The sequence below is a fragment of the Protopterus annectens genome, chromosome 6.part0 (genome assembly GCF_019279795.1).
Source record: "Protopterus annectens isolate FY-2018-M chromosome 6.part0, PAN1.0, whole genome shotgun sequence".
Lineage (NCBI taxonomy): Eukaryota > Metazoa > Chordata > Ceratodontiformes > Protopteridae > Protopterus > Protopterus annectens.
The window spans coordinates 1,944,457,579-1,944,484,754 of record NC_056737.1 but is presented as its reverse complement, the minus strand read 5'-3'; the positions used below and the strand labels follow the sequence as shown (position 1 = coordinate 1,944,484,754).

The 27,176-nt window shown below is 37.9% G+C and overlaps 1 protein-coding gene across 2 annotated transcripts in view; it reads right to left on the bottom strand.

Annotated features, from left to right (window-relative positions):
* PDE1A (phosphodiesterase 1A) overlaps positions 1-27,176 on the bottom strand; it is a 2,023,853-nt gene that overhangs the window by 247,057 nt on the left and 1,749,620 nt on the right. For both annotated transcript variants that reach the window (XM_044075254.1, XM_044075255.1), the window contains exon 13: positions 4,803-4,923. In XM_044075254.1, the coding sequence (XP_043931189.1) occupies positions 4,803-4,923 (121 nt within the window). The remainder of the gene's footprint in view (positions 1-4,802; positions 4,924-27,176) is intronic.

Sequence of the window (27,176 nt, the reverse complement as noted above, 5' to 3'; positions counted from 1 at the left end):
TTCATTACTGAACACTGCAACATGTGTCAATAGTTTGAGCATCACACATGGCGAATCTCATGTAAGTTTCACAGCTTTGCATACTGCCAATGAGTATGCAAAGGAATCCATATGCTTACAATTGTTCAAATGCAGTTGGCACGGCTGTGTGTCCCTGCACACAACCTGTTACATGTCAGATCTGAACCGGGTGCTGATTCTGGCATACTTTGTTAGCTTGACTTCTCCAGACATGGCTGGTGATGGAGAGAATGGGGCTAACTTTAGAGCACACAGGTGGGGTGTTAAGAGTCCAGGATTTTTGTGGCTATAGGTTGCTGCAGGGGGAACTATAATAGGTCTTAGTATAATGCTGGGAATATCTTGGCCAAAGCTGTCTCCAGTGCAACTGGCATTCCACGCAATGGGGAGCAATGCTGTTACCACTATAGTGACCTGAAAAACAAAGGCAGGACTTACTAAGCCTATGGAAGCTGAACTTGGGCTTGCAACCACCCCTCGGTTGTTTAAGAATACTGACCTATGACCTCTCCATGATATGGCATTAATTATCTAAGCAACCACTATGCTTTTATATATATATATATATATATATATATATATATATATATATATATATATATATATATATATATATATATATATATATATATATATATATATATATATATATATATATATATATATCTTTATTTACTCTACGGCTGCAGATTAAATAGCAGCAAACTGTAAAGTGCACCAGGAGAGACTAACTTGCTCTGAGGGGCATAGGGTAAGTATGCCTCAGGTCCAAATGCAAGCCAGATAATTACATTCAATCCCTCAATCCCTAGCATCTTGAGCAGTCACACCTCAACCTTGATATCAAGCCTGTATGCCTTCTCTGATAGGTCTTGCTGCTTGCATTAGACAATAAGAACACCAGCTTAACTGTGACAAATCACCATAGGCAAAGACCCATACCACTTCTTTGCAAGCTATAGGTCCCCTCTATGACTCAGGCATCCCATAACATGTATTTAAACTTATTGGAAACAGTCAACATCCAACCCAGTACCATATTTATGGTCAACTTTAATTACTCCACTATTGGCTGGGAATCATATACTACTTTAAATGTGCAGACACAGAGGTTCCTGGATTTTGTAAACACAAACTTCCTGGACCTGATTGTCAATACACCAACCAGGCATGCAAACATACTGGATCTATTTCTCAGTAATATGAGAGAGTGCTGCATGCCCCCTAATGTAAGATATTCTCTGGTAAGGTCAGGCCACATAATTGTCTCCAATGAAGTAAATAAATCCTGGAACCCCAGCTAACCCTGGAATGTTCAGGAACTATTCAAAGGCTTGTGTCCTACTATTAAGTGATAACCTTGCAAAATGTCAAGCTCTCAGAAGCCCTGAGAACACCGCTGTGAGAAACAACAGCAGTATCTACCAAGAAAGAACAGAACTAACTCAAAAAACAAACCACTCTGGTGGAAGCACAAGATCGACAGACTGTATAACAAAAGGAAGAAAATCAAGGCAAAATTAGGAGGCATAGTGCCCAGCAGGATAAAAGCACTCTCATTAAACTAAACAAACAATTCAGAGGACAAATAAAGTCCACAAAGCCAAGGACAATGAGAAAGCATTCTTTAGCCATGTCCACAACCTCAAACGCAATACACAATTGTGTGTAGAGCTCATTGTAATGAAGCCACCTATACTGATCCAGAAAATATAGTAAACCAACTGTCTGACAAATTCAGATCCAACTTTACCTCTTTCTCCCATTCAACATCCCCTCAGGAATTACCATCAAATATAAGTCCCCTCCCCACTATCTGAAAGGAACACATACTTAATGTTCTCTCTAAGGCCAACACACTGCATCAATGAGCCCAGACAATATGTCAGAATGCCTTCTAAATATCATGAAACATGACCTATCAGGCCCTGTGAAATTGCTATTCAACTGTAGCTTCCAAACAGACTTTGTGACTCATAAATGGAGAACAGCAACAATCATCCCAACGTGGGCCATCTACAGAATCTGGAAACTATAGGCCCATACATCTCACTAGTCACATATGCAAAGCCAAGGAAAGAATTATCATGGAAATAATCAATAATGACACAGGAAACCTCCAGACACTGGACCCAATTCAATTTGGTTTCCACAAGGGCAGGTCATGCCTACTTAACCAGGTGAGGTCATCAAAGTAATGGATGAGGGTAAAATGGTTCACACTGCATATCTTGACCTGGCCAAGGCATTTGAGACAATACAGCACTAAGGCATCATTAACAATATGAAGAGGTTAGGTATAAATCCTTATGTCACCCAGTGGACAGCCAGCTGGCCCACAGACAGGACCCATGAAGTTAGAATTTGGGAGTACATCTCTCAAAAGAGGCTAGTCACAATGTGAGTCCCTCAGGGATGAATCCTGGAACTACTCCTTTTTGGCATTTACTTCCCTGAAGCCAAAGCCAATGTCAATGGTCTCTAGCTAATTAAATTTGCAAATGATTGCTGATTTGGAGCAGTTATAGAATCCTCCAATAACACAAAATTTCTTTATGGGCTGACATAGACAAATAACTGGTGTCAGAGTCATACACTAAAACTAAATGCCAGGAAATGCATTATAGTATGCTTTGGGAAATCATCCACCTCTGGTAACTGTCATATTGGCAACACACCCCTAAGAGATTGCCCAGCAGTCCGGGACTTGAGGACACAGACAGCAATCTAGACTTTGATCATCACATGTCTATAGAAGTGAGGAAATTATTCTGTGCTGTGCAACATATAAACAAAGGTATGGCATCCAGGTTCAAGGAGGTCATAGTTCTGCTGTATGTGGCATTCATCAGACCTGTCGTTGAGTACAATGCCTCCTTTGGCATGTACCTAACCAGGCACATCCAACAACTGCAATGTCCACAGAGGCTCCTCACTAAAAGAATACAGGGCATACGTAACATGGCCTATGCAGACCGCCTCAAGGTCCTCTCCCTGTATTCTGTCTCATATAGGCTGTTAAGGAGAAATCTATAATTGGCATACAAGGCATTGTCAGACAGTGCCCTGATGCACCTCCTGCATATACGTAAAACAAATGGCACCAGAATTACCCATTCTAAAGACTTAAACCTTGACTGTGATAGAAATAGGACCAGCTGTAAAGACAGTTATGCTCACCAGAGACAAACCCTTCTCTGAAACAGGCTCCTTATGCATGTGAAGCAGAGTTCTTCCATAACCCAATTCAAGTGTAACTTGGACAGTTGGATGGGGAACAGAAAATTCATCCCTGGTTTGTAGCCTATGTCTCTAGTGGACACAGGCAGCCTGTAAATGGTTCAGCTCTCAGGCCCCTGCTTGTAAATGTTTAATCTCCCAAGACAATGCTTACAATTATCTAGGGTACCAGAACTTGTCAGTGATTCAGGATACATGGCTGAGTTTAAAAAGGCCCTTGCAGTCATTAGTCCAGTACACACCTATGAAATTATAAACCTAGGAACCCCTGCCCTACCTGCTCTACCAGCATCAGGTAGCTCGGGCCTGGCTGTTGGTGCAGTTGTACCCCCTGGGAGCAGTATGAGTCGAGCTGGAGATTTTGTCACCTGGAAGGAGTTGACAGGCTGCTAGGGGATATAATGAGGAGGGTCCTTTGTTCCCCTATAAGCAGGGTTGAAAAGGTCAACAAAACCAGGAACCATATGCATGCTGAACTTACAAATTATTAAGCAAACAAAAACTTGCTGCAATTGCCACCCCCCCAACTATATATACCAACTTCAAGATCGTCCTACAATGGGGGAAAGGGCAAATTTCCTGATGTTTGTCAACTACTTACATGCCTTTTTCCCCACTGTAGTGTGGTCTCAAAGTTGGTATACATAGTTGAGGGGGTGTAGGGGCGAACTCCCCCACCTGGGTTGGTTTGAAATACTTCTGTATGTTGGCCAACTAGTTACTTTCCCCATCTTGCAAGTTTGCTGAAATGAATGTTCAGTGAATGAATGTTCACTGGATTGTGTATGCTGATATGCCGTTCAATTAATTTTCCATTTGATGGGTGATCATAAACCTAAATTCATTCACTCTACTTGCCCTTAGTATTTCTTTATTACATCACATGCTTGTATATTAGGTTGTTTACATTCTGTGCCTGTGCTCGCAAGCACCTTTCCATGGCTGCAGACACTATTGCTTGCTAGGAAAAAGTGCTTGCAAACATCTAGGAGCTTTGAACAGTATGCATATTCAGTTAGCACTCCTGCTCATCACACCAATACACTTAAATCATGTAGCCTTAGTGCAAAGCCTACATGATTGTTAATGAATTTATTTATTTATTTCATAAATAAAACAAACTCTTGAGAATACATTTACATACTTTAATGGCGTAATTTTTAAATAACCAGCTATAACAGCATACGAGTCAGCACTGTACTTAATCATGATATTGGCATTTCCTATATTTATTGCACACATTTATCAACAAATGTATAAGACATTCTGACTGAAATCTTATTTTTGTTTATATCTGCAAAGAATATAGTCTTGTGTGTAAATGATTATTCATAAAATTGCTACAAAAGTCTTTCATGCATTCTCCTAATTGTTTGACTCAGTAAAAAGAAATGCCCTTACTGAACTAATACCACAAGGTGGCAATGTCATACAGCAATAATGTCATGTATTTTATAATGTGAACTGTTTGCTTGCACATTTTCCACCTATGGCAACATTTCATGCACTATTTCATCTTTAGACAAGAAAACAGAACACACCTGGATATTCTGGAACTGGCACCTCCAGGTTTTATAGCTTCCTCTATAAGAGGAGTAACAATTTTCTCTGTTGCGTCTGTCAAAACAGAGAATGTTGGCTCAACTATAAAATCAATAAAACCTGCAAAACAACAAAAATATTATTTAGTGCTTGAAAAGTAAAACCACGTATACAGTCAAACATTTTTGATCAAATGAATTTGTCTGCATAGCTAACAAGCAAGCTTATTAAAAATCAAGTTGCTCTCCAGAGTTTAATGTTGTTATGTAGTCAGCATTTTAAAATATGTGAATAGACTCATCCTCAATCTGTATCTGATATAATTTTACTGCAAAAAAATGTAAAAATTATCCACTGTGCTATAAAATGGAAAATAGCAAAATATATGTATGAATATAATTTTACTGATGAAATTGATGCTAGATGGCTTTCAAGAAAATAAAAGGGTGGTTATAATGATATGACTGTACTGTAAAACGATGAATCTGTGACCTTAACATAAGAGTGCAGGAAAAGGGGAAGGCTTACCAGTCTAAATTACTGATTAGAAGTCATACATTTATCCCCTATTAAGTCATTTAATTCACTTTTAGGACTGCCTACATCTATAAACCTTATGTCAGTATATTTGACTTTCATATTTTTTGGAATTTTTGCAGCTGTTTTCAGTTCACCACAGTTTGGAATATCTGCTGCATGATACCAAGCATTAGCATTTCCTTAAATATTTCTACATAGATAACTCACGACTGTAGTTTTGCTTAACTTGTTTCACATGGTAAAGTCAAAACACTACAGCTGAGATTAAATGCATAATATTAAGGTAAAGATAAAACAAAATCAGGTCATGTCTGGCAATAAATTATTCAATAAGGCTACAGCTCAGATATTAAAACAGGATCTTTTTAATATATTTGCCTTTAGGGACCCTTTAAAATAGTGTGCAAGGTACCAGTGCAGAAAGATACTAGGACAAATCAGTTAAAATGCAAATGGCATTCACACAAACTGTTCAGTGCTGTTTTTTTTTGGGGGGGGGGCTGTGTACCCTCCATATAAAGTTATTGTCCCTTTCACATTCTTACTTAATATTATTAAATCTGAGGTCACTGCACCTTTGTGAAAAGATAATGCCCACATTTAGTACAACCTAATTTTCTCCAAAATTAACATTTTGCATAAATGTTCTTTGATGTGCTATCCTTACAGAGATGTCTTTTGATATTGTGTCCTATTCCCCAAAAATGGCCTTCATGGGACACATCTGTAACTAGCAAGGGAGTTAATTCCACAGGACAAGAGCATAATTGATCCAATGACATCTATGTGAAGTTTTGAGATGCATCCTGAGATTCACTAGCAACACAATGAGGGAGAGGATGAGTCAGATATCTGGCACAAGAAGGTCTTCAACCAATGCAAACTGCACTGCATAGAAATTGTTCTTGTCTATAACCTGGCTACATAATTCTGAATACATTGGGGACATTGCGGGTCACAATCAAGAAGGCCATTACAGCAGTCTGTGTAAGATTATACTAGTACATTAATACTGTGGCTAGGTGGTATCAAGTGTTTTATTTGTGCAATCTTGGACAGATAACAGCAAGATGATAGTACATCTGCTGTGAGTATTGACAGATGATAAAGAGCAATGTTTTAGCTAAAATTCCAGCTTATCTCCTCCATTAAATGGTTGGAAAATGTAGGTTATAGAGGGTATCGTAATCCTGTATATCATAACTGTCTTTTAACACTCAAGTTTCAAATGAATGATATTTATCAATCTGACAATGGCCTTCAAGCAGTCCTCAAGATTAATATCAGGCTTTACATGTTTACAGGAAATGGAGACATAAACCAGGGTATGATTTGTGTAATCATGATGAATCAGGCTTCTCCTTTTCATGACATTTCACATTTATGAAATAGTTAAAACATGCTCCCTGTACTGCTGCTAGTATAACTATCAACATGCCAAGGTTTAATGCATTGTAGCCATAGTGCACATAAAAGTGCACATAAAACACTGAAATCTGCAAATATACAGAAACGCAATACTATTGCATCTGTTTCCATAGCAAAGATACATTTTAATGTCCTATTAAAATACCATGAAAAACATGGAGATTAAATGCTGATGCTAAACTTTTATTAAATCCAAAACCAGGACTGGCCTGTCTGGTGATAGGCCTGGTGAGTATATTAATTTCCTTTACAATCTTAAGAAATACTTAATAGAGATGGCTTTATTGGTTTTCAGCAGTTTTGTCTTTGCTTTGTATGATTCCTCATCCTACTATACATTTGCTTTACCATTATTATTTCTATACTGTGTTTCTATACTGTGCTACTTATGCTATATATTTTTATTGCATAGATGTGAAAAAGTCTCACCTTAGGATGGAGAGTAAAGCACAGCATAGATCTTTCCTGTATTCAACAGCAACCTGAGTGGTTACTTATCTTCTTTTTTTTTTTTTCAAACCAGTATTTAGCCAACTAAAAACAAACTTCCAGGCCCTTCAAAAAATACTTGGATCAGTGAATGAGGGTCTAGTCAAGTATAAGTCCTCTCTTGGTTGACTCTTCCACAACAATAGGATTTCCTATTGACAATTATGGTACATTTCTCCATTCATCAGTAGTCACTTGTTTCATATAGAACCTCCATGTTTTTTAAGAAAAAAAACCAGATCAGATTAAATCTAAATTCTGCAGGATAAAAGCATTGATCGCAAGATGAATTTTATGCATGTGAATTTATCAAAGTTTATGATCGGGCATTCACTCTTCACATATTTTTTATTTTATTTTAACAAGTAAGTGACCTCAATCTCCAGTGATACTAGGGTTTGGACATATATTAGGGAAGCATTCATCTCTTGCTTTATATATTGTAATATCTCACATTTAAAACATTTTGCAAGTTTAAAAGTATGGAAGTATAACACACTGCAATTTAGAAGTATGTTAGTAACTATGGATCAAATATGGTCCATTCTGCTGTAATGGAAAGTTGAATATGTGAGAGGAATTCATGCAGGAGAAACACCAAAAGTTATTTAGAATTAAAAAAACAAGATATGGAAGTCTAAGTATAAAAGCAAAGATATAAAACCAAATTATCATTACATTTTTATCTTCTGTGGTTTTAATGGTGTTAGCATCTAGATATCAGAAAACAAGTTAATTCTGAATCAAAAAGGGCTAAGCTAACATTTTTCTTAAACAGTACTAGAAGCATACCATTAGCCATCTATTTCATACTGTCAATAAATCAAACAGAGACATAGAACTCGTATTACACTGGAAATAACTAGCTTGCAACTGACTAAACTTCAGTGAACATGTTAATATCGCTGCTAAGAAATTGCACAGTTAGCATAATGGCTAAGGTCTTCACCTTCGATGCACAAGGCACAAGGTTAGATCCTGACCTCTGTCCAATGACTGCTTGGAGTTTGCATAGTCTCCCTGTGTCTCTTCTTCAAAAAACATGCTGAGTTTTTCCATCTCAAAACTCACCAGTGAAGGTAGTTGTGGGCAGCAGAACAGAAGCTACATGGTGCCCTATAGGGGAAGAGCTGGACAGACCAACCACTCTGGGCATCTACTGTGGTGAGCAGTATCCTCAAGATAGGAGAACATGGATCACAGACTCCACACTCTGTCAGGGCTAGTCACTCAATGGTATAAAATATGGCTCTAGGTGATTTGGTTATGTTGACTAATGTCACCAAAATGGGCATGCGTAGTTACCAGTGATAAGTGGGTTAAGGACCCGACCTACACCAGGGATCCATGCTTACAGTGGGAGGGATGTATGTGCCCCTATTGGCCAGTTTGTACCTGCCATAAAGCCTAGCAGCCCTGGGTCAATAATCTACTGGCTGGATGGTGTCTAGTTGCCCAGCCTGGGTTACCTGTGATAGCCCTGTTGAGCAAAAGCTGGATGTAAAACCAATCAACCTGCCAAACATGAATTGAGAATTCCTACACTTAATGTAGGTTCACTGACAGAAAACAGCTTGGAAGTGAATGACATGATGATACAGAGGAGGCTAGACATTCTATGTATCCAAGATCCAACATGGAAAGACAGTGTAGCGAAGCCACTTGGCTTGGGATCCAAAGTCTACTAATCAGGAGGGGAAAAGGCTAAAATGGTGTGGGAATTGTGGTGAGAGAGAAGCTTCAGAAGGCAGTGAGGGATATAATCAGAATTAGTGACAGACTAATTGCAATTAGTCTCAAGTGTAATGATAGGGCAGTATTCATATTTTCAGCCTATGCCCATAGCATGGCTGTGATAGTGAGGAAAATAGTGCATTCAGACAGCAATTGCAGGGCCTACTAGATAAAGCAGGAAACATGAATTGGTGCTGATAATGGGTGACTTGAATGCACATATTGGGACAGACAGAACAGTATATGAGGACTGCTTGGGTCCACATGGGTGGGGCAACAGGAATAAAGAAGGAGAAGACATTCTAGACTTCTGTCTGGCAAACAGCTTGATAGTAGCAAACACATGGTTCAGAAATAGAGCAGTCACATGATCACATACAAGCATAGCCAACATACATCTCAGGTAGACTTCCTTCTAGTAATGAAAAGGCACTGGAGTAGAATCTATGACTGCAAAATCATCCACATTGAAACAGTCAGCCCACACCATAAACCACTGTTTAACACATTCAGCTGCAAGTAGTGGTCAAAGAAGGCTCTAAAGTCAACAGAGCAAAGGCTGAAGACCTGGAAGATGCCTGGAGAGAAGACCTGGAAGGTGACTGGAGTGAAGACCTGGAAGGTGACTGGATAGAAAATACAACAGTTCAAGTAATTATTCAGGGTTCTAGCACCCCAAGAAGAAAAGGAAATAGGTGTATTTGAAGAAGAATGGCAGCACCTCAAAACAGCATGTGCCATGACTACAGAACAGATATGTGGCTGAGTCAGGTATGGGAATAACATAAATAAGGAAAGCTGGTGGTGGAACACAGAAGTCCAGGAAGTGGCTAGGAAGGAATACTGGCTGGCTATAGGGCATCAGAGGGGCTCTACTTCAAAACATTGAAATCTTATAACACTGAAACTCAAAACACCAAAAACATAACATCGAAAACCCAAAACAATGAAAACTCAGTGTTTTGAAGTAGATCCACTGGAGGCACTCTACCAACTTCTGCAAAGGGACTCAATAGGTGGTACAAAGAATCTATATCAGGTTGCAAGGCAAAGACAGAAAGATAAAGAAGATAGTCAGACACTCTTCATAGGAGATACCAGCAACAACCTGCTCACCAGTCCACATGACATCAAAGGCAGATGGAGTATTTCCAGCAACTTCTGAATTAAGAATAACCAACAGAAGCTGTACTGTCCCAGAAACAGCCTACTATGAGAAAAAGAAGTGGAGCCCACCCTAGAAGAAGTAAGAATAGCGCTTAGGAAAATGAAGTCAGGGAAAGCAGCAGGCCCAGATGAGGTCACAGCAGATATGATAAAGATGCCGGGTAAGATAGGGGAGAAATGGCTCTTGAGGGTACTCATAGCAGTGTGGAGAGAAAGGCATATCTCAGATGACTGGACAATAAGCATACTTGTGCCAGTGAACAAGAACAAAGGGAACATCCACAACTGTGGGCAGTACAGAGGCATCAAAGTCCTATCAAACTGAATGAAAGTTCTGGAAAGGGTGATTGATAAATGGATACGCAGAGTAGTAGAATGTAAGATGGGAGATACGCTGCAGCACAACTGCCCCGATATTTGCAGTGAGACAGATAGTTGAGAAGACACTACAGATGAGGAAAGAGTCCAAATGGGCATTCCTAGATTTGGAGAAAGCATATGACACGTTCCCAAGAAAGCTGATCTGGGCAGTACTGTGGTGGTTTGAAGTCCCAGAAACACTGGTAGAATTAGTGCAGGCTATGTACAAGGACTCAATGACTCAAGTATGAACAGTGTTTGGTCTCACAGAGGGGTTCCCAGTAGGAGTGGGTGTACACCAACTTTCAGTTGTAAGTCCACTGCTGTTCATACTGGTAATGAACTACATTAGCAAACAGGTTGGCGGGGACAGATCAACAAAGGTACTGTGTGCAAACATGTGCCATTACATGCAGACTCTGAGCAGGAACTAGAGCAAGGGATAGTGGAACAGCATGCAAAACTAAAGGCACATGGCATGAAAGTAAGCACAGATAAGACAGTGGTAATGGAAGCAAATTGGGGAAATCAGAAGAAGCTAAGAATTGAGATAGAAGGGAAGATAGAGGAACATTTGTGTTTCTTCCTACTTTATTTTGCTTTTGCGTCATCTTAAAAGTACTCAATTGTATTTATTACTGCTTGGTGTAACTCATTCTAAGCCTTTTAGTTTAAGCACTTGGGCTTCAGACCAGTTGTTTTACATTAAGAAGGTTTGTGGTCTGCACTGTAGTGGCAGAACAGGTAGCTTACATCCTTCTAAGTTAGGAACTGCTGATTGATGGCTCAGTGTCTGTTATTCTAAAAGTGTATTAATTCTGGTTTAAGCACTTGGGCTTCAGGCCAGTTATTTTACATTAAGAGGGTTCGTGGTCTGCACTCTTGTGGGAGGAGAGGCTGGACTTTGCCCTTCTGAGCTGGGAATTTCTGGTTAAAGGCTTATAGTGCCTGCATATTTGAACTACTTCTTACTGAAATTGGTACACCTTGTTTGGTGTAGCATAGACTAGATCCATGCCTGCTGAATCTAGCTTTGTTTGTATAACTTGAGCACTAATCCAGGCATTCTTTAAAGTATTCAATTGTATTTATTACTGCTTGGTAGTAACTTGATTAAAGTGTAGCTATCATTCTAAGTCTTTTGGATTAAGCACTTGGGCTTCAGACCAGTTGTTTTACATTAGGAAGGTTTGTGGCCTGCACTGTGGTGGCAGGACAGGTAGCTTGCATCCTTCTAAGTTGGGAACTGCTGAGTGAGGGCTCAGTGTCTGTTATTCTAAAACTGTATTAATTCTGGTTTAAGCACTTGGGCTTCAGGCCAGTTATTTTACATTAAGAGGGTTCGTGGTCTGCACTCTTGTGGGAGGAGAGGCTGGACTCTGCCCTTCTGAGCTGGGAATTTCTGGTTAAAGGCTTATAGTGCCTGCATATTTGAACTGTTTCTTACTGAAATTGGTATACTTTGTTTGCTGTAGCATAGACTAGATCCAGGCCTGCTGAATCTACCTTTGTTTGTGTGCTTGTTGTTTGTTTGCTTGTTTTATCTCTGAAAAGCTAATTCCACCTGAAACGTGGCTTTTCAGTGCTTCTGTGGATCCCTAGTGATATCTGCATTGCTTACTGTACTTATTTTCTTGTTTCACTTGAAAGAAAGTTACTGTTTGTAGTTTTTGCATTTAGGTTACCTGTAACACATTGCATTTAAGTTACCTGGCACTTGCTCACTAAAGCAATTATATAAGTCAGCACTAAAAAATTAAAAGCACTACACCCTCACAAACTCCCCTTGAGTACCTTGTTCCCCGTTGGCCCTTTTTTCAATTATAAAGGAATTCCCAATACTATTCTAGCATGTCCAAAGGTCAGTTGTCAATCTCCTCTCTGGTCCAGCTGGTGAATCTGGGAATCTTGAGGCAATGTTACAACTGCCTCATGTACACAGACAACCCTCTCCTCCTCCCAACAAATTCCAACACATGTGAGAGATGCAACCATATAGCCAAACTGGAGGCTAAGCTCTCTCAACTCAGTACTGGCGTAACCAGTCAGGAGGAGAAGGAAACCACACTCACTACAATTCCAGTCTCACATAGACCTACCATGACAGCAAACCAAACACATAAAAACACAAAAACATACTCGGAGGCTCTAAATAAAAATCTGCCTAAGCAGCAGAGACCTCCAAACAGACACCCAAGCAACCGCTACCGCAAAACAAAACACGTGCAATACATAGCTCACAAAGCCAGTGTGCTGAACAGTCACAGCCCTTATGGCTAAACAACACACCTGATACACTTGTAATAGGTGACTCTATCATCAGGCACACTGACGTCCCGCTCACCAGGCTGAACAAGGAGAAGGTCATGATGAGCTGCCTGTCGGGTGCTAGGATCCACCACATAACAGAAGCACTCAGGTCACTCCAAGGCAAGTACAAATATGACTCAGTCATTGTCCATGCTGGTGTGAATGACCTGAGACGTACCTCCCTGGACTACATAAAAAGAGACATAGAGGAGCTCTCTGAGCATGTATCCCAGGCCGGTATGACCCTGACCTTGAGTAACATCTTACCCTCACCAAGAATGATGCCACAATATGAAGACAAGATGATCAATTTTAACAATTGGCTTAAGTATTGGTGTCATTAAAAGGGGATCCAATGCCTGTCAGCCTGGGATGACATGCTCGGCAAGCCACGATGCTTCGCTAGTGACGGCTTGCACCTGTCACCCCTGGGCTTTCAGATATTGGCAAAGGCTCTTGCTACCCCCATAGCGCCTTTTTTTAGGCAAGGCTCAAAAGACAAACCCACCTCCATAGGTATCACAAGGGATAAGAATCTAAGAGTAATGCTACTCAACGCCAGAAGTCTAAACCTCAAGATGCATGCACTCGAAACTCTCCTTAGCATGGAGAACATCGATATCTGTGCAGTAACAGAAACCTGGTTCAAGGTTCCTGAGAGCACCCCAGCACTACCAGGTTATACCTCATACCATGCTTTTTGGTCCAAAAACTTGGACCGAACCACAAAAGGAGGGGGAGTATCAATATTCGTCAAAGATACCCACACCTCCAGGTTGGTGGCACAGCACGAAGCATCAAAGACTATCCATGTGCAACTAACAGTGGGTAAAACTGCCTTCCAGTTTATAGCCTGCTACAGACCACCCTCCCAAACCCAGGAACCCCACTCGGCCTTCCTGAGAACACTGGAAAATATGAAGGTCTCTCCAAACACCATTAAATTGGGTGACTTCAACTACTCAAACATAGACTGGGAGCATTACTCTAGCTCCAACACCCTAGCGCAAAGGTTCCTAGAATTTATAAACTCAAATGCTATGGAACAACTTGTTAAAACTCCCACAAGAGGGGAAAACATACTGGACATGATCATCACCAACATGGAGACTTTATGCTCCAGACCAGAAGTGTATCCCTCACTGGTAAGATCAGACCATAAACTAATCTCACTGGATATTCACATCCCGACCCCACCCCCTGCCCAGAAAACCACAGTGAAAAACTTCTCTAAAGCAAATTTCACACTCCTCAAAACCGAGGTGGAATCCTTCAAAGCCCCCGGGCCTGTGGAAAATACGGCCCAGACCACAGAATCCTTTATAAATGCATTCTATGAACACCTTCAGGAATGCATGGATCATGCAATCCCAAATAAAACCAAGACCCAATCCTCCAAAGGCAGACATCCTGTCTGATGGACCCCAGCCATAAACAAACTATACAATAGAAGGAGGAAGCTACTACATGATAGAGCAAAATCCCAAAAAGGGAAGGCATCTCTGATCAGTATTAGCAAAAAACTATGGGCACTCATAAAATCATCTAAGGCCAGCTTCGAGAGAAAAATTGCACAGGACACTAAGGATAATCACAAGGCTTTCTTTAGTTATGTTAGGAACCTGGGTGGGAATTCCCAGATATGCTCAGAATTAGTCCAAAATGAGAAAAAATACACCGAACCCACAGACATTGCCAACCTCCTAGCTGACAGGTTCAGCACAAACTCCCCCCCCCACCAAAAGGGCAAATATCTATCCCAGCAGAGTTCTGCCCCCCTGACATCTCAGATGCTCAGGTAAGAGCCGCCCTCTCCAAAGCAAAAAACACAGTATCAATGAGACCAGATGGTGTCCCGGGCTGCGTCCTACATGAACTCCAAGAAGAGCTAAACCCAAACATAAAACTACTGTTCAATCTCAGCCTTACTACAGGATATGTACCCAAAGAGTGGCATACAGCAACAGTGGTCTCTCTCCACAAAGGTGGTGCCTCAAAAGATCCTGGAAACTATTGCCCCATAAGCCTGACTAGCTTGGTCTGCAAAGCTATGGAAAGGATCATCATGGACCTCATAAATAAACATATTGGGGACCTACAGACACTGGATCCTACCCAGTTTGGCTTTGTTAAGGGCAGATCCTGCCTCTTAAACCTGGTCGATTTCTTTGAAACAGTCACCAAGGCCATTGACGAGGGGAAGGTGGTCCACACAGCCTACCTGGACCTCGCAAAAGCCTTCGATACAATACCCCACTCGGGCATTATAAATAAGCTCACCAGCTTAAATATAAACCCCTATGTCACTAGATGGGTTGCAAACTGGCTCAAGGACAGAACCCACAGGGTTAGAGTTGCTGGTGCCATGTCGGACTCCAAGCCGGTCACAACCGGTGTCCCACAGGGCTCAGTCCTGGGCTCCCTCTTGCTCGGCATCTACTTTTCAGAAGTGTAGGCAAATATAGGAGGATTGTGGCTGACAAAGTTTGCAGATGACTGCAAACTGGGCGCCATAGTTGAAAATCCATCAGACACAGATATCCTTCAGAGAGGTCTCATAGAAATGGATAACTGGTGCCAGAGCCATGGCCTTAAGCTAAATGCCAAAAAATGTATAGTCATACCCTTTGGTAAAAACAAGGTAACCCCAAGTTACCACATAGGTGGCAATCCATTAAGCACAGAAGAGGTTATCAGGGACCTGGGGACCCAAGTTAACAGTAACCTTTCTTTTGACACTCACATTGCCAAAGTGGTTAGGAGGACCTTCTACATTGCCCACCTGATTATGAAGGGATTCACATCCAGATCAAGGGAGGTCATTGTTCCTCTGTACTCTTCACTTATCAGACCAATGATTGAGTACAATGCCCCATTCGGAATGTATCTTACCCGACACCTGCAGCAATTGGAAAGACCCCAAAAGTTCCTCACCAAAAGGATAAAGGGCTCAAAAATATGCCATATGCTGCCCGACTGAAGAAACTCCAGCTCTATTCAGTCGCATACCGTCTGCTCAGAGGTGACCTGTGCCTGACATACAAGGCCATGTCCAACCCGGAATTAATGGACATGCTCCACCTCAAAAAATCCAAATCCACCAGAGCCACAAGAGCAAGAGACTTAAACCTCAACACGGATATAAATAGGACATGTTGGAGGGACAGATTCATCACCCAGAGACTCCCTATGCTGTGGAACAGAATCCCGGTCCATGTGAGACAGAGCACCTCGCTGGCTCTGTTCAAGAGGAATATTGACCAGTGGATGGGAGATCGTAGGTTTACCCCAGGGATCATCTCTGTATCACTGCTGGACCAAGGCATGGCAAACTAATGGGTATAGTATTCTTCAACCTAAGGGGTGGTGAAAGCCACACAACTCTGGCTAGGCTTATAAATGCCCTAGGGCAGATAGCCTAGTATGGACCTATGAACCTATGAACCTATAAATACATTGAAGAAAATAATGTTTTGTTATGACAACCAAGGGAAAAATACAAATACCTTCTTTATTGCAAAGCTCAAAATTCCCATAAATGAAGGGATTTTGTTCTCACATAATGTCCAATAACTCCCTTCTGTGTAGGAATTAATATCAGCAACACATAAGTGCTTTCAAGTAGCTCTTTTCTCTCTGCATTCCTTTTAGGAAGATGTCCATGTTTTCAGAGATTTGATACACAGGATTATTTTTATTGCAGGATGTTACTCAGATCTAATGTTCCATGTACAAAGTTTTTATCTAAAAAGACGGCAACATCAATCTGAACTGGAAGCACTGTAGCCCTCTTCTCATATATCAGTCTCTGCCTAGTATACTGTGGTAATTGACTGTTTAAATCAACATATCTTTATGCACAATAGACTATGCACAATCCTTACACAATTTTAAATAGTTTATATTATTTGAATGCCCATTGTAGCAAGCGTTAACATACTCTGTTACAAGATATGTACATACATAACTGAAAAAAGTGTATATCTATATCACATACATATTTGCTTTTGTCTAAATTTGTTGAATGATGCACCTGTTTAATTGACACAGTTTAGTCAAATCATGGACAGGCATGTGAGAGTGACAATCCCATTGAATTTTTCCTGGGGAATGTGCGATATTGAAGTTAGAATATATAATTAGCAGGTGGTATGGGGGATGCAGGACGGCTTGCCCCCTGCAAAAAAATTATGCTTTTTTTTACGTTTTGCACTCACTGTTATTACCTCTTGGTGCATGCATAGTAGCATGTCGATGTGCATAATGTCAGTCAATTTGAGATGACATCGCATGTGAACATAAATTGTATTTGATTCATAGAGCCATATATATGTAGGTATGTATATATATATATATATATATATATATATATATATATATATATATCTATATATATATATATATATATATATATGTATTTATATAGATAGATATTTACACACAGACACCCACATACACATTCATATATTTACACACTCTTGCGCACACCCACACACACATACACACATATATGTGCATAGTTAAGTATTGGTAACTGAGCACTTTGTGTGGAATCTGACATACCAAACTAATTGCTTAAGGAAGAATCTTGATAGGTAGGATGTGAAGACATGTCAGTTTATCAATATGGTATCTAAGTTACATCTGTATTTGCACAGAAGGGCAAGCCTCCTGGATGTCATTATATGGTATAAGTACAACATTAATTTTCTGTTGAATGAGGAGGGTTGCATCTTTTAAAACTTTCTTGTGTTGACATTGCTGTTCTTTTGAGCTAAGTTCTGAGGTAGTGTTGATGCATGCTAGTAAGATCATCATATATGAAATTCTACTTTCATAAATGGAAAATGTGATCTTGTGTTAGTTGTAGTGAACACACACATGCGTGCATCTTCACACACATACACACACACACATACACAAATTCATTATATCATTTATCTGATGAATTAAAAGTGTAAGGATTCATAAACCCTTTTCATGTAAGGCATTAAAATATTTTCTCACTGGATATACTATAGAATGGTTAGTTGTAATACTAACACATGACCTCTGCCTTGGCTATATTTTATTATACAAACCACTGTTAGCCTTTACAGTGTATGTGGGCATTGGTATAGGTTGATATAGGAAAAGCCTCTCTGATGATGGTTTCTGTGAGTCAGAAAGCAACTACTTAGCACAGCATAGGGGGTCTGCTGAACTCAAAGAAATCATTGGTTTCTAGTGACATGGATGATCCGTGCAACAACTAGAGGTGATATTGTAGGGGTACACCGGGTCATGACTGAATGAATAGGTATGCTGATAAGCATGGTGTTTACCCTACAATTCTGGTACGATAATGGCCACTCATCTCCATCCTGTTCACAGCTTTGCCTTAGCAATATTGTTGGCTTTGTGTATGGGTATAATACAGATATGTAGTTCAGTTCTCTTGGTCTGTCACAGAAGTATGCAAATAAGCTGCATAAGAATGTGTGTGTATGAGCAGCTTATCCATGCAGGCTTCTGTATCTTGTATAAGAGTGATGCAGGATCATGCCATTGAACACACATGTAGAAAGTGTACTTGGATGTACAGGACTATGCTTCAGCTGAGGTGCTACAGCTATCACCCACCTTCTCAAGCAAGCATACTAATTAGCTGTAATAAACTGCTCATTGGTATTGGACTTACCTTTGCCCTTATGTTTTGGACATGGCTGAAAAGGGCCTGTGAAGGATCATTTCACTTACCTGCTTCATAAGCAAACTAACATTAAACAAGGGAAGACTTCTTATGAATAATGATGTTGGGGAACACGTCACTTTATTTATGAATAGTATTTATTGATTAGTTTACAGCGGGAGGATAGACATATTTCATTTTATGGATGGATAGTGACACAACTCATTTTTTATTTGGAAGAAGGATATAAACATTAACAACTGAACACTAATGGATTAAGTGTATGGAAGTGTGATATATGTATTTCCAGCAAGACACAAGGAAAACAAATATGTATAGGGAAAGGAAAAGGGATTAATGTGTCATCAAGCAGACATTGCTGGAACAAGGATGTATATAGATGAGAAGGAGGAATCATTCTGTTGTGACTGGAATGGGAGTGTGAGTGTATATCTGTGTGTGCATGCACATGTGTGTGTGTTTTTCTGTTTGTATATATGTGTTTTTCTGTACTTTAGATTTTAAGTTTAATGGAAAACAGTTCCATGGTGGGGAATAACTGTTTTTTTTTTTTTTTTTTGCACAGTAAGTTTGTTGCTAAGTAAAACTTCCTGCTTAGTATAAATCATAGCTGACTCACCAGTGGCCACTTCACATAAAGTATGTTGTTACATGTTCTAGTTAGTATACATGGCCAAGATACTTAACAAAAACCTCTCTTATGCCATGAAGGCAAAACATTAATTTATGCATGTGGTATAGCGCACAGAGTCCAAATGTCATATAGCATGGACCTGTGCCAAGCAGAAATGGGTTCTTTACAAACACCGTCCAAAATACAGTGTTCACTGATTTACTATATTACAATTTTACATCATTAAAAAATTCAGGAATAATCCTTCTAAGGCATCCTTTCCATACTTAAATCACCATAACTCTAATATAAACATATCATGTACCAACAGTTAATGAAAATGTCTGGACATTTTAGCTAAGTAAGGCTAAGGCCCATAATCAGTTTGCAGTACCTGTATTCTTATAGCAATACAAACACAAATACTTTTAACACTTCAGAAGTTCTGCAAGTGTTTAGTTGTGTTATCATGCAAATGCACTATTCCTGAACAGCATTCAGTTAATTTTAAAAGGACTATTCTAAGCATCAAAATCAGACAGTTATTGTATATTTGCTTTAATTGCTACAAAGAAATTGCTGTCTATTCAAAGGCCTTGTCAGTCATTAATACTGTGGTTAAAAGATCTGTAATTGTTAAAGCCTTCACTTACTTACAGTTAAAATAATTCTCAGCAAACTGTCCTTAACTCCTTGCATATAAATGTCATTGCAATGTAACTCTAAGCCAGAACCTCTATCATTTTAGGATTTTTATTTGCTAATCATGTCATTTTTTACTTTATTGTAACAAATTCACTAAGCTTTTGTATGTACACGTTTCAAAAAACAGAGCTGTGTATACAGGCTGCGGATGCATTTAGTTTTTATAGGAAGAAGTCTTAGGCAAAATCACCTGACCTGTACTTAACATGTCGCCTTGTCCTTTTATAAACCACAGCCAGCACAGCATCTTTAATCCTTTTGATGTGTTTATAATTAAGGATGCTTCAGCTTTTACATTATTCTTGTTTCTTAACATTTAAAATGTATACTTTGTTCACCTGTTTTATTTATATCATGTTAGTCAAGAATGATGACATCAAAAACTCTTGCTGTTCAGGAAAAATGTAACATTTCCCCCTTTTTATAATTTTAAATAAATTTCACAACTAGTTCAAAATAATGGTCATAACTGAAACCATATAAATGTTTAATTTTTATCTCTTGTAGCTCAAATATGTTTTTATGCACGCTGGTCTCGTGGGATTTCAGACCCTTCCTCAAACATAACTCCCAATGAAAGTAACACAACATGATCACATAATTAGCAATCACCAAAAGTGCCATTCAGGTGATATCTAGGGATAAAGCCTTGAGTGTGTCTCAGGTGACCAGGGTCTAATCAGCAGCTTGGTTGACTGACAGAGTGATAAGGAGGGATGGGCATTCCCATTTCAGGGGAAGGTGGTCCTGAGGGCATTCACCACATAATCCTTGATGGAGGCATTTGTGAGAAAGGGACATTATCCATTAGGATGGATAAAATTAATGAGCTGTTGTAAAGGTGGGGTTAACCATTAGCATATCTACAATGCACACTCCCCTTCATGACAAAAACAATGGACCACGGGGGGGGGGGGGAGGGTGGGACAGAGGATATGGCATAAAAGGAGAAAACCCACTGGATTAAGCAGTGACAAGTAAGACCCTCAGGATGACTTTGCTCATTTGATTATGTCTGGGAGTAGAAGACAAGAAACAGGCTGACCTGACTATGGACAGGGGACTGGGACGATCTGTAAGAATGATGCAAAAGAACACATACAAATAAAAAAAAAAAGAAATAACTCTTCAAAATGGAAATCTACTTTTTTGGAAACATACAGACATCAAGAAATACAATACAAATAATTATTTATAGTGTTTCTCACATGAGACAGAGCCCACTTGAGCTTCCCATGTAAGCCACAGTGCTCTAACATGCTCTAACCCTAATTGTAATGTTAACACTGGCCGTAAACATATCCTAACCATAAACCGAATTATATTTTGGACCACAAATGCAATACCAACTCCATCCCAAACCCCAAAGTCACTGAGTTTTGCAAACTGTGCAGCACAAATGTTTGACCTTTGATTTTAATTAGCGCACCATTTGATCAAATCAAATTTGATTGACACTTCTCAGCAGAATTAATTTTGTATAGACTGTAATCAAACAACTATTCTGCTCAAAATTTTTGTTCTATAAAATATTTTTGTAAAATACTGTTAAGTAAGCTCCTATGCCTACTGACGTGTACTTCTACTGCTGAAAATGTTGTCCAGCATCATTGTGAAGCTTAGGTTTGATTAATATTTTAAATCTTCTACACTAAAGATTTACAAATTTAAATTACGTAATGTACTTTACATTTAAAAGGGAAATTTTACAAAAATGCTCAAACACTGATGTCTGATGATAAATGTAAAATATACATGCACATTTATCATTTATACATTTAGTGCTAGATACTTGCTTTATAATTATGACACCATCATTAAACAACTTGCAAAAATTCTACTGCTCTATAAATGTAATGTATAGAAGAAATCATGATGCCAAAATTAATGTAATGAAGAGCATTTAATTTGCTTTGATGCAGTATATGTATTCACCTTATAATGATAGTTTCCTTAAAAACTACCATGTTGCAAAATATAAAAGCATCAAGGCAAATGAAAAAGTAAACAAAGTATTATGCTTTCAGAAATATTAATAAACAAACCAGAAATACTTAAAACTCTCATTATATAATTAAAATGAAAATGTTTAATGAGAAATTCAACAAAATTAGTTTATGATATAATTTTTTGTATGAATACCATTCCCTGTCTCTCTAATAGTGGGGAATGTGTTTTCCATAATCCTACTATTTAAACATGCCAACTTTGCGATCAAACAGACTCAGGGCTAAGGGAAATACCCAGAATTTTTGTAAAATCAAATACTTTCTTTCTTCTGAGGTCATACACGACCTACTGGAGGAAATTCCGAAGTGGAAAGAGAGGGCAGAAAGATGCTCCTTATTGATTAAGGGATCTTGTGGAACTACAAAAACATAATGTTGTTACTATCAACATTCCAGTTTTATTAGAATATTCTATCAATTTTCTAATGTTACAACGATTATTACTGTATTTAAATATGCTCATTTGGACAGTTCTACATTAATAATATTTACATCTTTAAGATATCATGATGCCCTGCTTATTACTTGAAATATACTTGAATAGAAAGTTACAATTTTAATAAGTGTATGTCATGCCTGATTTTTCATTACAACATTCTGCATTCCATGCAATGATATGCATACTATATTTGAATTATTATCCTAGCATGTCTAATCAGCATTGAAATCCACACTAAGTATTCCCAGGATTTATCAAGACAGCTTGGCTCCAGTTCAATTTCTTATTCCAGTAAAATTTGTTGATGACTACATTTAAAATCATTAATATTTACAGATAATATTTCAGGTAGAAACATTAGACATATTTCTTCTTATCTATAAAATACTTCTAATTAGTAAATTGACATGAGTTGACCAAGAGAAAACTAGCAAAGAAAGCCTTGGAGGAGAGTTTATGTCATTGACTATTTGCTGATATACAGACTTAAGATGTTCTTTTTCCCTCTTCTCTTCAGTGTGCCTATTTCAATCAGTATCTCTCTCCTGTTGTTTTCAATTCTGTTTTCTCTAGTAATAAACTAAAGGTTAACATTAAGCCTTTTGATATTACTCTTAAAATTTCCAGAAACAAAAAGTATGGTGTCCCATTGTTCTCACAATATCTCATTTTTAACTGAGTGGGATACTCTTCTTTTGTCGGTGGTCTCTTTTGTTAGGTTTGAATAAATTTGTTTCATTGCCTAGGCCACTTGTGCTTTCTTCATTCTTCTACCTATAGTAAGAAAAGTTTCCTTCATACACATGAGATTAGCAAGCACTTCTCTTGCTTTTATTTCTTCTTGTATTCTTATAATCCCTTCATCTTCTCATTCCATGAAATGCCATAGACCTGAACCTCATATAACTTAATTTAAAACTTCAACCCAAAAAACACTGGAAAAAAACATCTTTTTTGTGGGGTGAATCCCATCTGCACCCCCCATAGCCTTTCTAATTATATATAGCAACTTCAAAATTTCGCTCCAGTGGAGAAAGGCCAAATTACACAATCTCCATGCTCTGTTCTCTCAACAAAACATGCCAGAAATTTTTGAACAGCTGATTTTTGATCAGCTGCACTGGCATTTCATTTTTTGAATAAACATATATGCAGAATCACACAGGTTGTCAATATTATAATGATTGAATAAAAAAACAAAAAAATACAACATACATGAATGTACAAACCAATTAAACACAAACAATCAGAAATAAACTCAGTGCTTTATTACATAGCAAAGAGCAAGTTGCTAGTCACCTCTTTTTTGCCTCATTGAATATTGACAACACCATAGTCATGACTAACAGTACCATGAACACACCTGAAGAGGAGGAACCATCATTACCACTGTCCATTGTTGCAGTACCTCCTCTACCACACAAATACCACATTCACACCATCACAACACTACACCAATTAATATAAACATTGATGCTGACAGCTTAAAGAACTATCAATTATTCTTCCTTTTCATGGAGGGCTTTGTCAGCCTTCTTAACTCAACACCGTAGAGTAACAAGGATGGAGCGAAGGGATGACTATACCCAACTCAAAGTGTAGGAGAGTGATCAGTCACTGGATCTTGTCTGTGATTGCACTTTAGTACAAAACAGCTTTTTGAAAACTGGTATTACATTAGTGGTCAATCCTGTAACAAACTGCTTGCAGAACTTTTGAGTGGTGAAGTATATTGGCATCTGTTAAATTAAATATATGTTGAGGGATTATGAAATATTAAGTGATGAAAAAAATGTTGCTGACACTCTGTCTCATCTGCATTGCCAGATTTTCAAAATTTGATACCAGAGTATCACAGTACTGAGATAGCAATGGAATGTTGTGAGAAGTCAGAGTGAGAATAGTTTGGATAAAATCAGGCTCAGCAAGGTACCTTACATCATTTTATTAAATACTAGTTTTTAAAATACTGTTGCTTCTGTGGGATAAAGGTTTACACATCCTCATAGCCTGGATTAATGCTGTAGCCATTTGGAAGTGGTAACTGTTAAAAGGAAACTGGATATATTGATGGCATGGACAGTAAGCAGAACAATGGTGTGAGACAGGGATTTCCAATTAGTTCTTTACTCTCTGCAATAGTTATGATTGTGATAGTATATTAAATAAATTACAAGATGAAGAAGGCAGGGTATATAACACCTGAGGGGTTAAGAATTTCAGTTCTGTTAACATATGCAGATGACATTATAATAATTACAAAAAAAATTTGGATAAAAGAAGTAATAATTTGCACAATTGAGTGTCTAGAGATGATAGGGATGGCTTTAAATAAAGAGGAAAGTAAAGGTCTGACTGATTTACTAAAGATTGGGGTATATATTTTACAATGAATGAAATTTCTAAGTTAGGTATACAATTTGGGAATAAAGATATAAGTAGAAACTGATGGAAAAAACAATAGGAGAAATAAACCAAACCTGTCTTTTCTGGAGAACATATAAACTATCATTCAGAAAAAAAAGCTTATTTGATAAAATCAGTACTGATGGGAAAAATAGCATACTTATCAAGTGTATTAATGTTGCCAACAATATTTTGAAAGGAATTCTTGCAGATAATGTTTTCATTTAGATGGGGTTCTAGATTAAACTGAGTAAAAAGAAGAGTTTCATATGCAATTAAAGAAGAAGGAAGTTTAGGGTTAATTAACCCAGTGGTATATGTTGTTTCATTACATTTGTACAAAGTGTTAAAGTGGATAAATGAAAAAAATTGAGATTAGTAGTAAAACTGTATAAATATAAGTATGATAAATTTGGGGGTATGCTAAAAGAAGAGTAAATGAGAGTGTATAAATGAGGAAATAAAATATTACCAAGAAAAAATATTTTGTGGAAAATAAAAATTGATTATATAGAAAAAGATAAAAAAGTATGGTATAAGAATGTAATATAAATGAATATAAAACATTACTAAGCAAAACAATAGGAAAATCTAACAGATAAAAAAACTTAAAGTTATAAAAATAAGAAGCAAATGGTGTAATCAGACAATGAAATGTCAAGATTTTTTTGTGGAGACTGGTAATAAATAAATTGCCAGTAAAAGGAAATATGCCATGTACATTGTCAAGAAGAAACTATAAAACATGTTTTTTTAAATGTAAAAGAGTAAAAATTTATGAGGAAAACAATGTAAAATAATTTTTTGAAGATATAAAAGAAATGGATAAAATAAACATGGATATGATTACATATGGCTATTATAAAAATAGAAGTAAATAATATGTTAAAAGAATAGATAAAACGTTATTTTGTGTTATGCAGAATTAAAGAATAAATTAAATTATAAACAACTACTAGATACAAACATAATAAAAATGACCAAAGCACAGTGACTGATTCGCTGGACATTGGTTGTTTTTAATAAATTAAATCATATTTAATGGTAAATGGATTTTAGCAACAATATTAAGAAATGTACTGTATTACTTCCTATAACTTAGCTAGTCAGCCAGGCCTAGAACCTTCTAACAAAATGTAACACTTGCAAAATATTTGAACATTGATTCAGATTAATTTACAACATTATTTTTATTTCAGTAATGATTCTGTCTATAGCCTTTATTTCTTACACATTAGCAAGTACTAGTATGGCCATAACATATTTTGGTGTGATCTCAGCACTACACAACAAAATTATGGTACTACCCTTTTGAACATGTAGCAATACCAGACCTTTTGGTTATATACATTTAGCACTCTGATTGATTTAAGTAGACTAATTTTATTCACTTAACTCAGTAGTGGTTCATCTATATAAAGTAATTCATAAAACACATTTTTTGACCAGTTATGTCCGATTTAAAGACTGAAATAACCCCGTTTATCTGAACACTTTTTTCTTCACAACACTCATTCCCTACAAGTTTCATTCTGAGCACCTCCAGATGAATACTTCAGTAAATGGACTTAGGTTACTTTGACAAAGCATTAACCTATCTCTGGCTGTTACTTAGCTTCTTTTCCCACCCACATGTGTTACTGTAGGACTTTGGCTGAATATTTTACAGTCACATGCGGTATTTCCATGATGATAGATCTGCCTTTTACAGTCCCATGCTGTATCTCCATGGTGACAGACATGCCTAATGACATAGTTCTCCATTTTCGCAACAGCATTTAAACTTGCATAACGCCTAATCAGTCATAGTAACCTCCCAAGCCCAGGCTACATCAGCATACACCCATTTGTTGAGCTTCATTTTTCAGACTTACATTCTGATATATAGCTATCTATTTTTCTAGACAACAATTATTAAGAACTTTGACTATTTATTAATCAAGTTGCCTGCATGCCTTAAGATTAAGGGGATCGTGTCAGTCACCCTGCTAGACAGGGTCCAGAGAAGTAAATATTGTGGGAAGAAATAGCCAGGGGAATTGTTACGGCTAGGCTTGAACCTTTGTCACTTTCACTGAAATGGAAACTCTAATTAACATTCTGAGTAGTAATGGTATGAATTCTTAAACTATAATTTCATTCATTTCAAAATTTACAGATGTTAAATTTTAGAAATCAGAAGCAATACATTCATAGCCTCAACTGTTTCCAGTAATTGCATTTCAACATTATTATAATAATTGCAATCACGTTCCTTTCACTACATGTTCCATTTATTTTCTAAGTACATAATTATTGATTTCACCACTCTGGTTTCTGTTTTTATCTGCACAGCTATTTATAAATGTGTTCTTTAGATTGTTATTTCATTCAGTCTAGCAGCTGCTCTGTCTGCCTTATTAATGCTAATTAATTACCCTTTCCAATCTTATTTACACACAAGTCATACATTTCATTTTGTTGAACTTTTCTTACATCGGA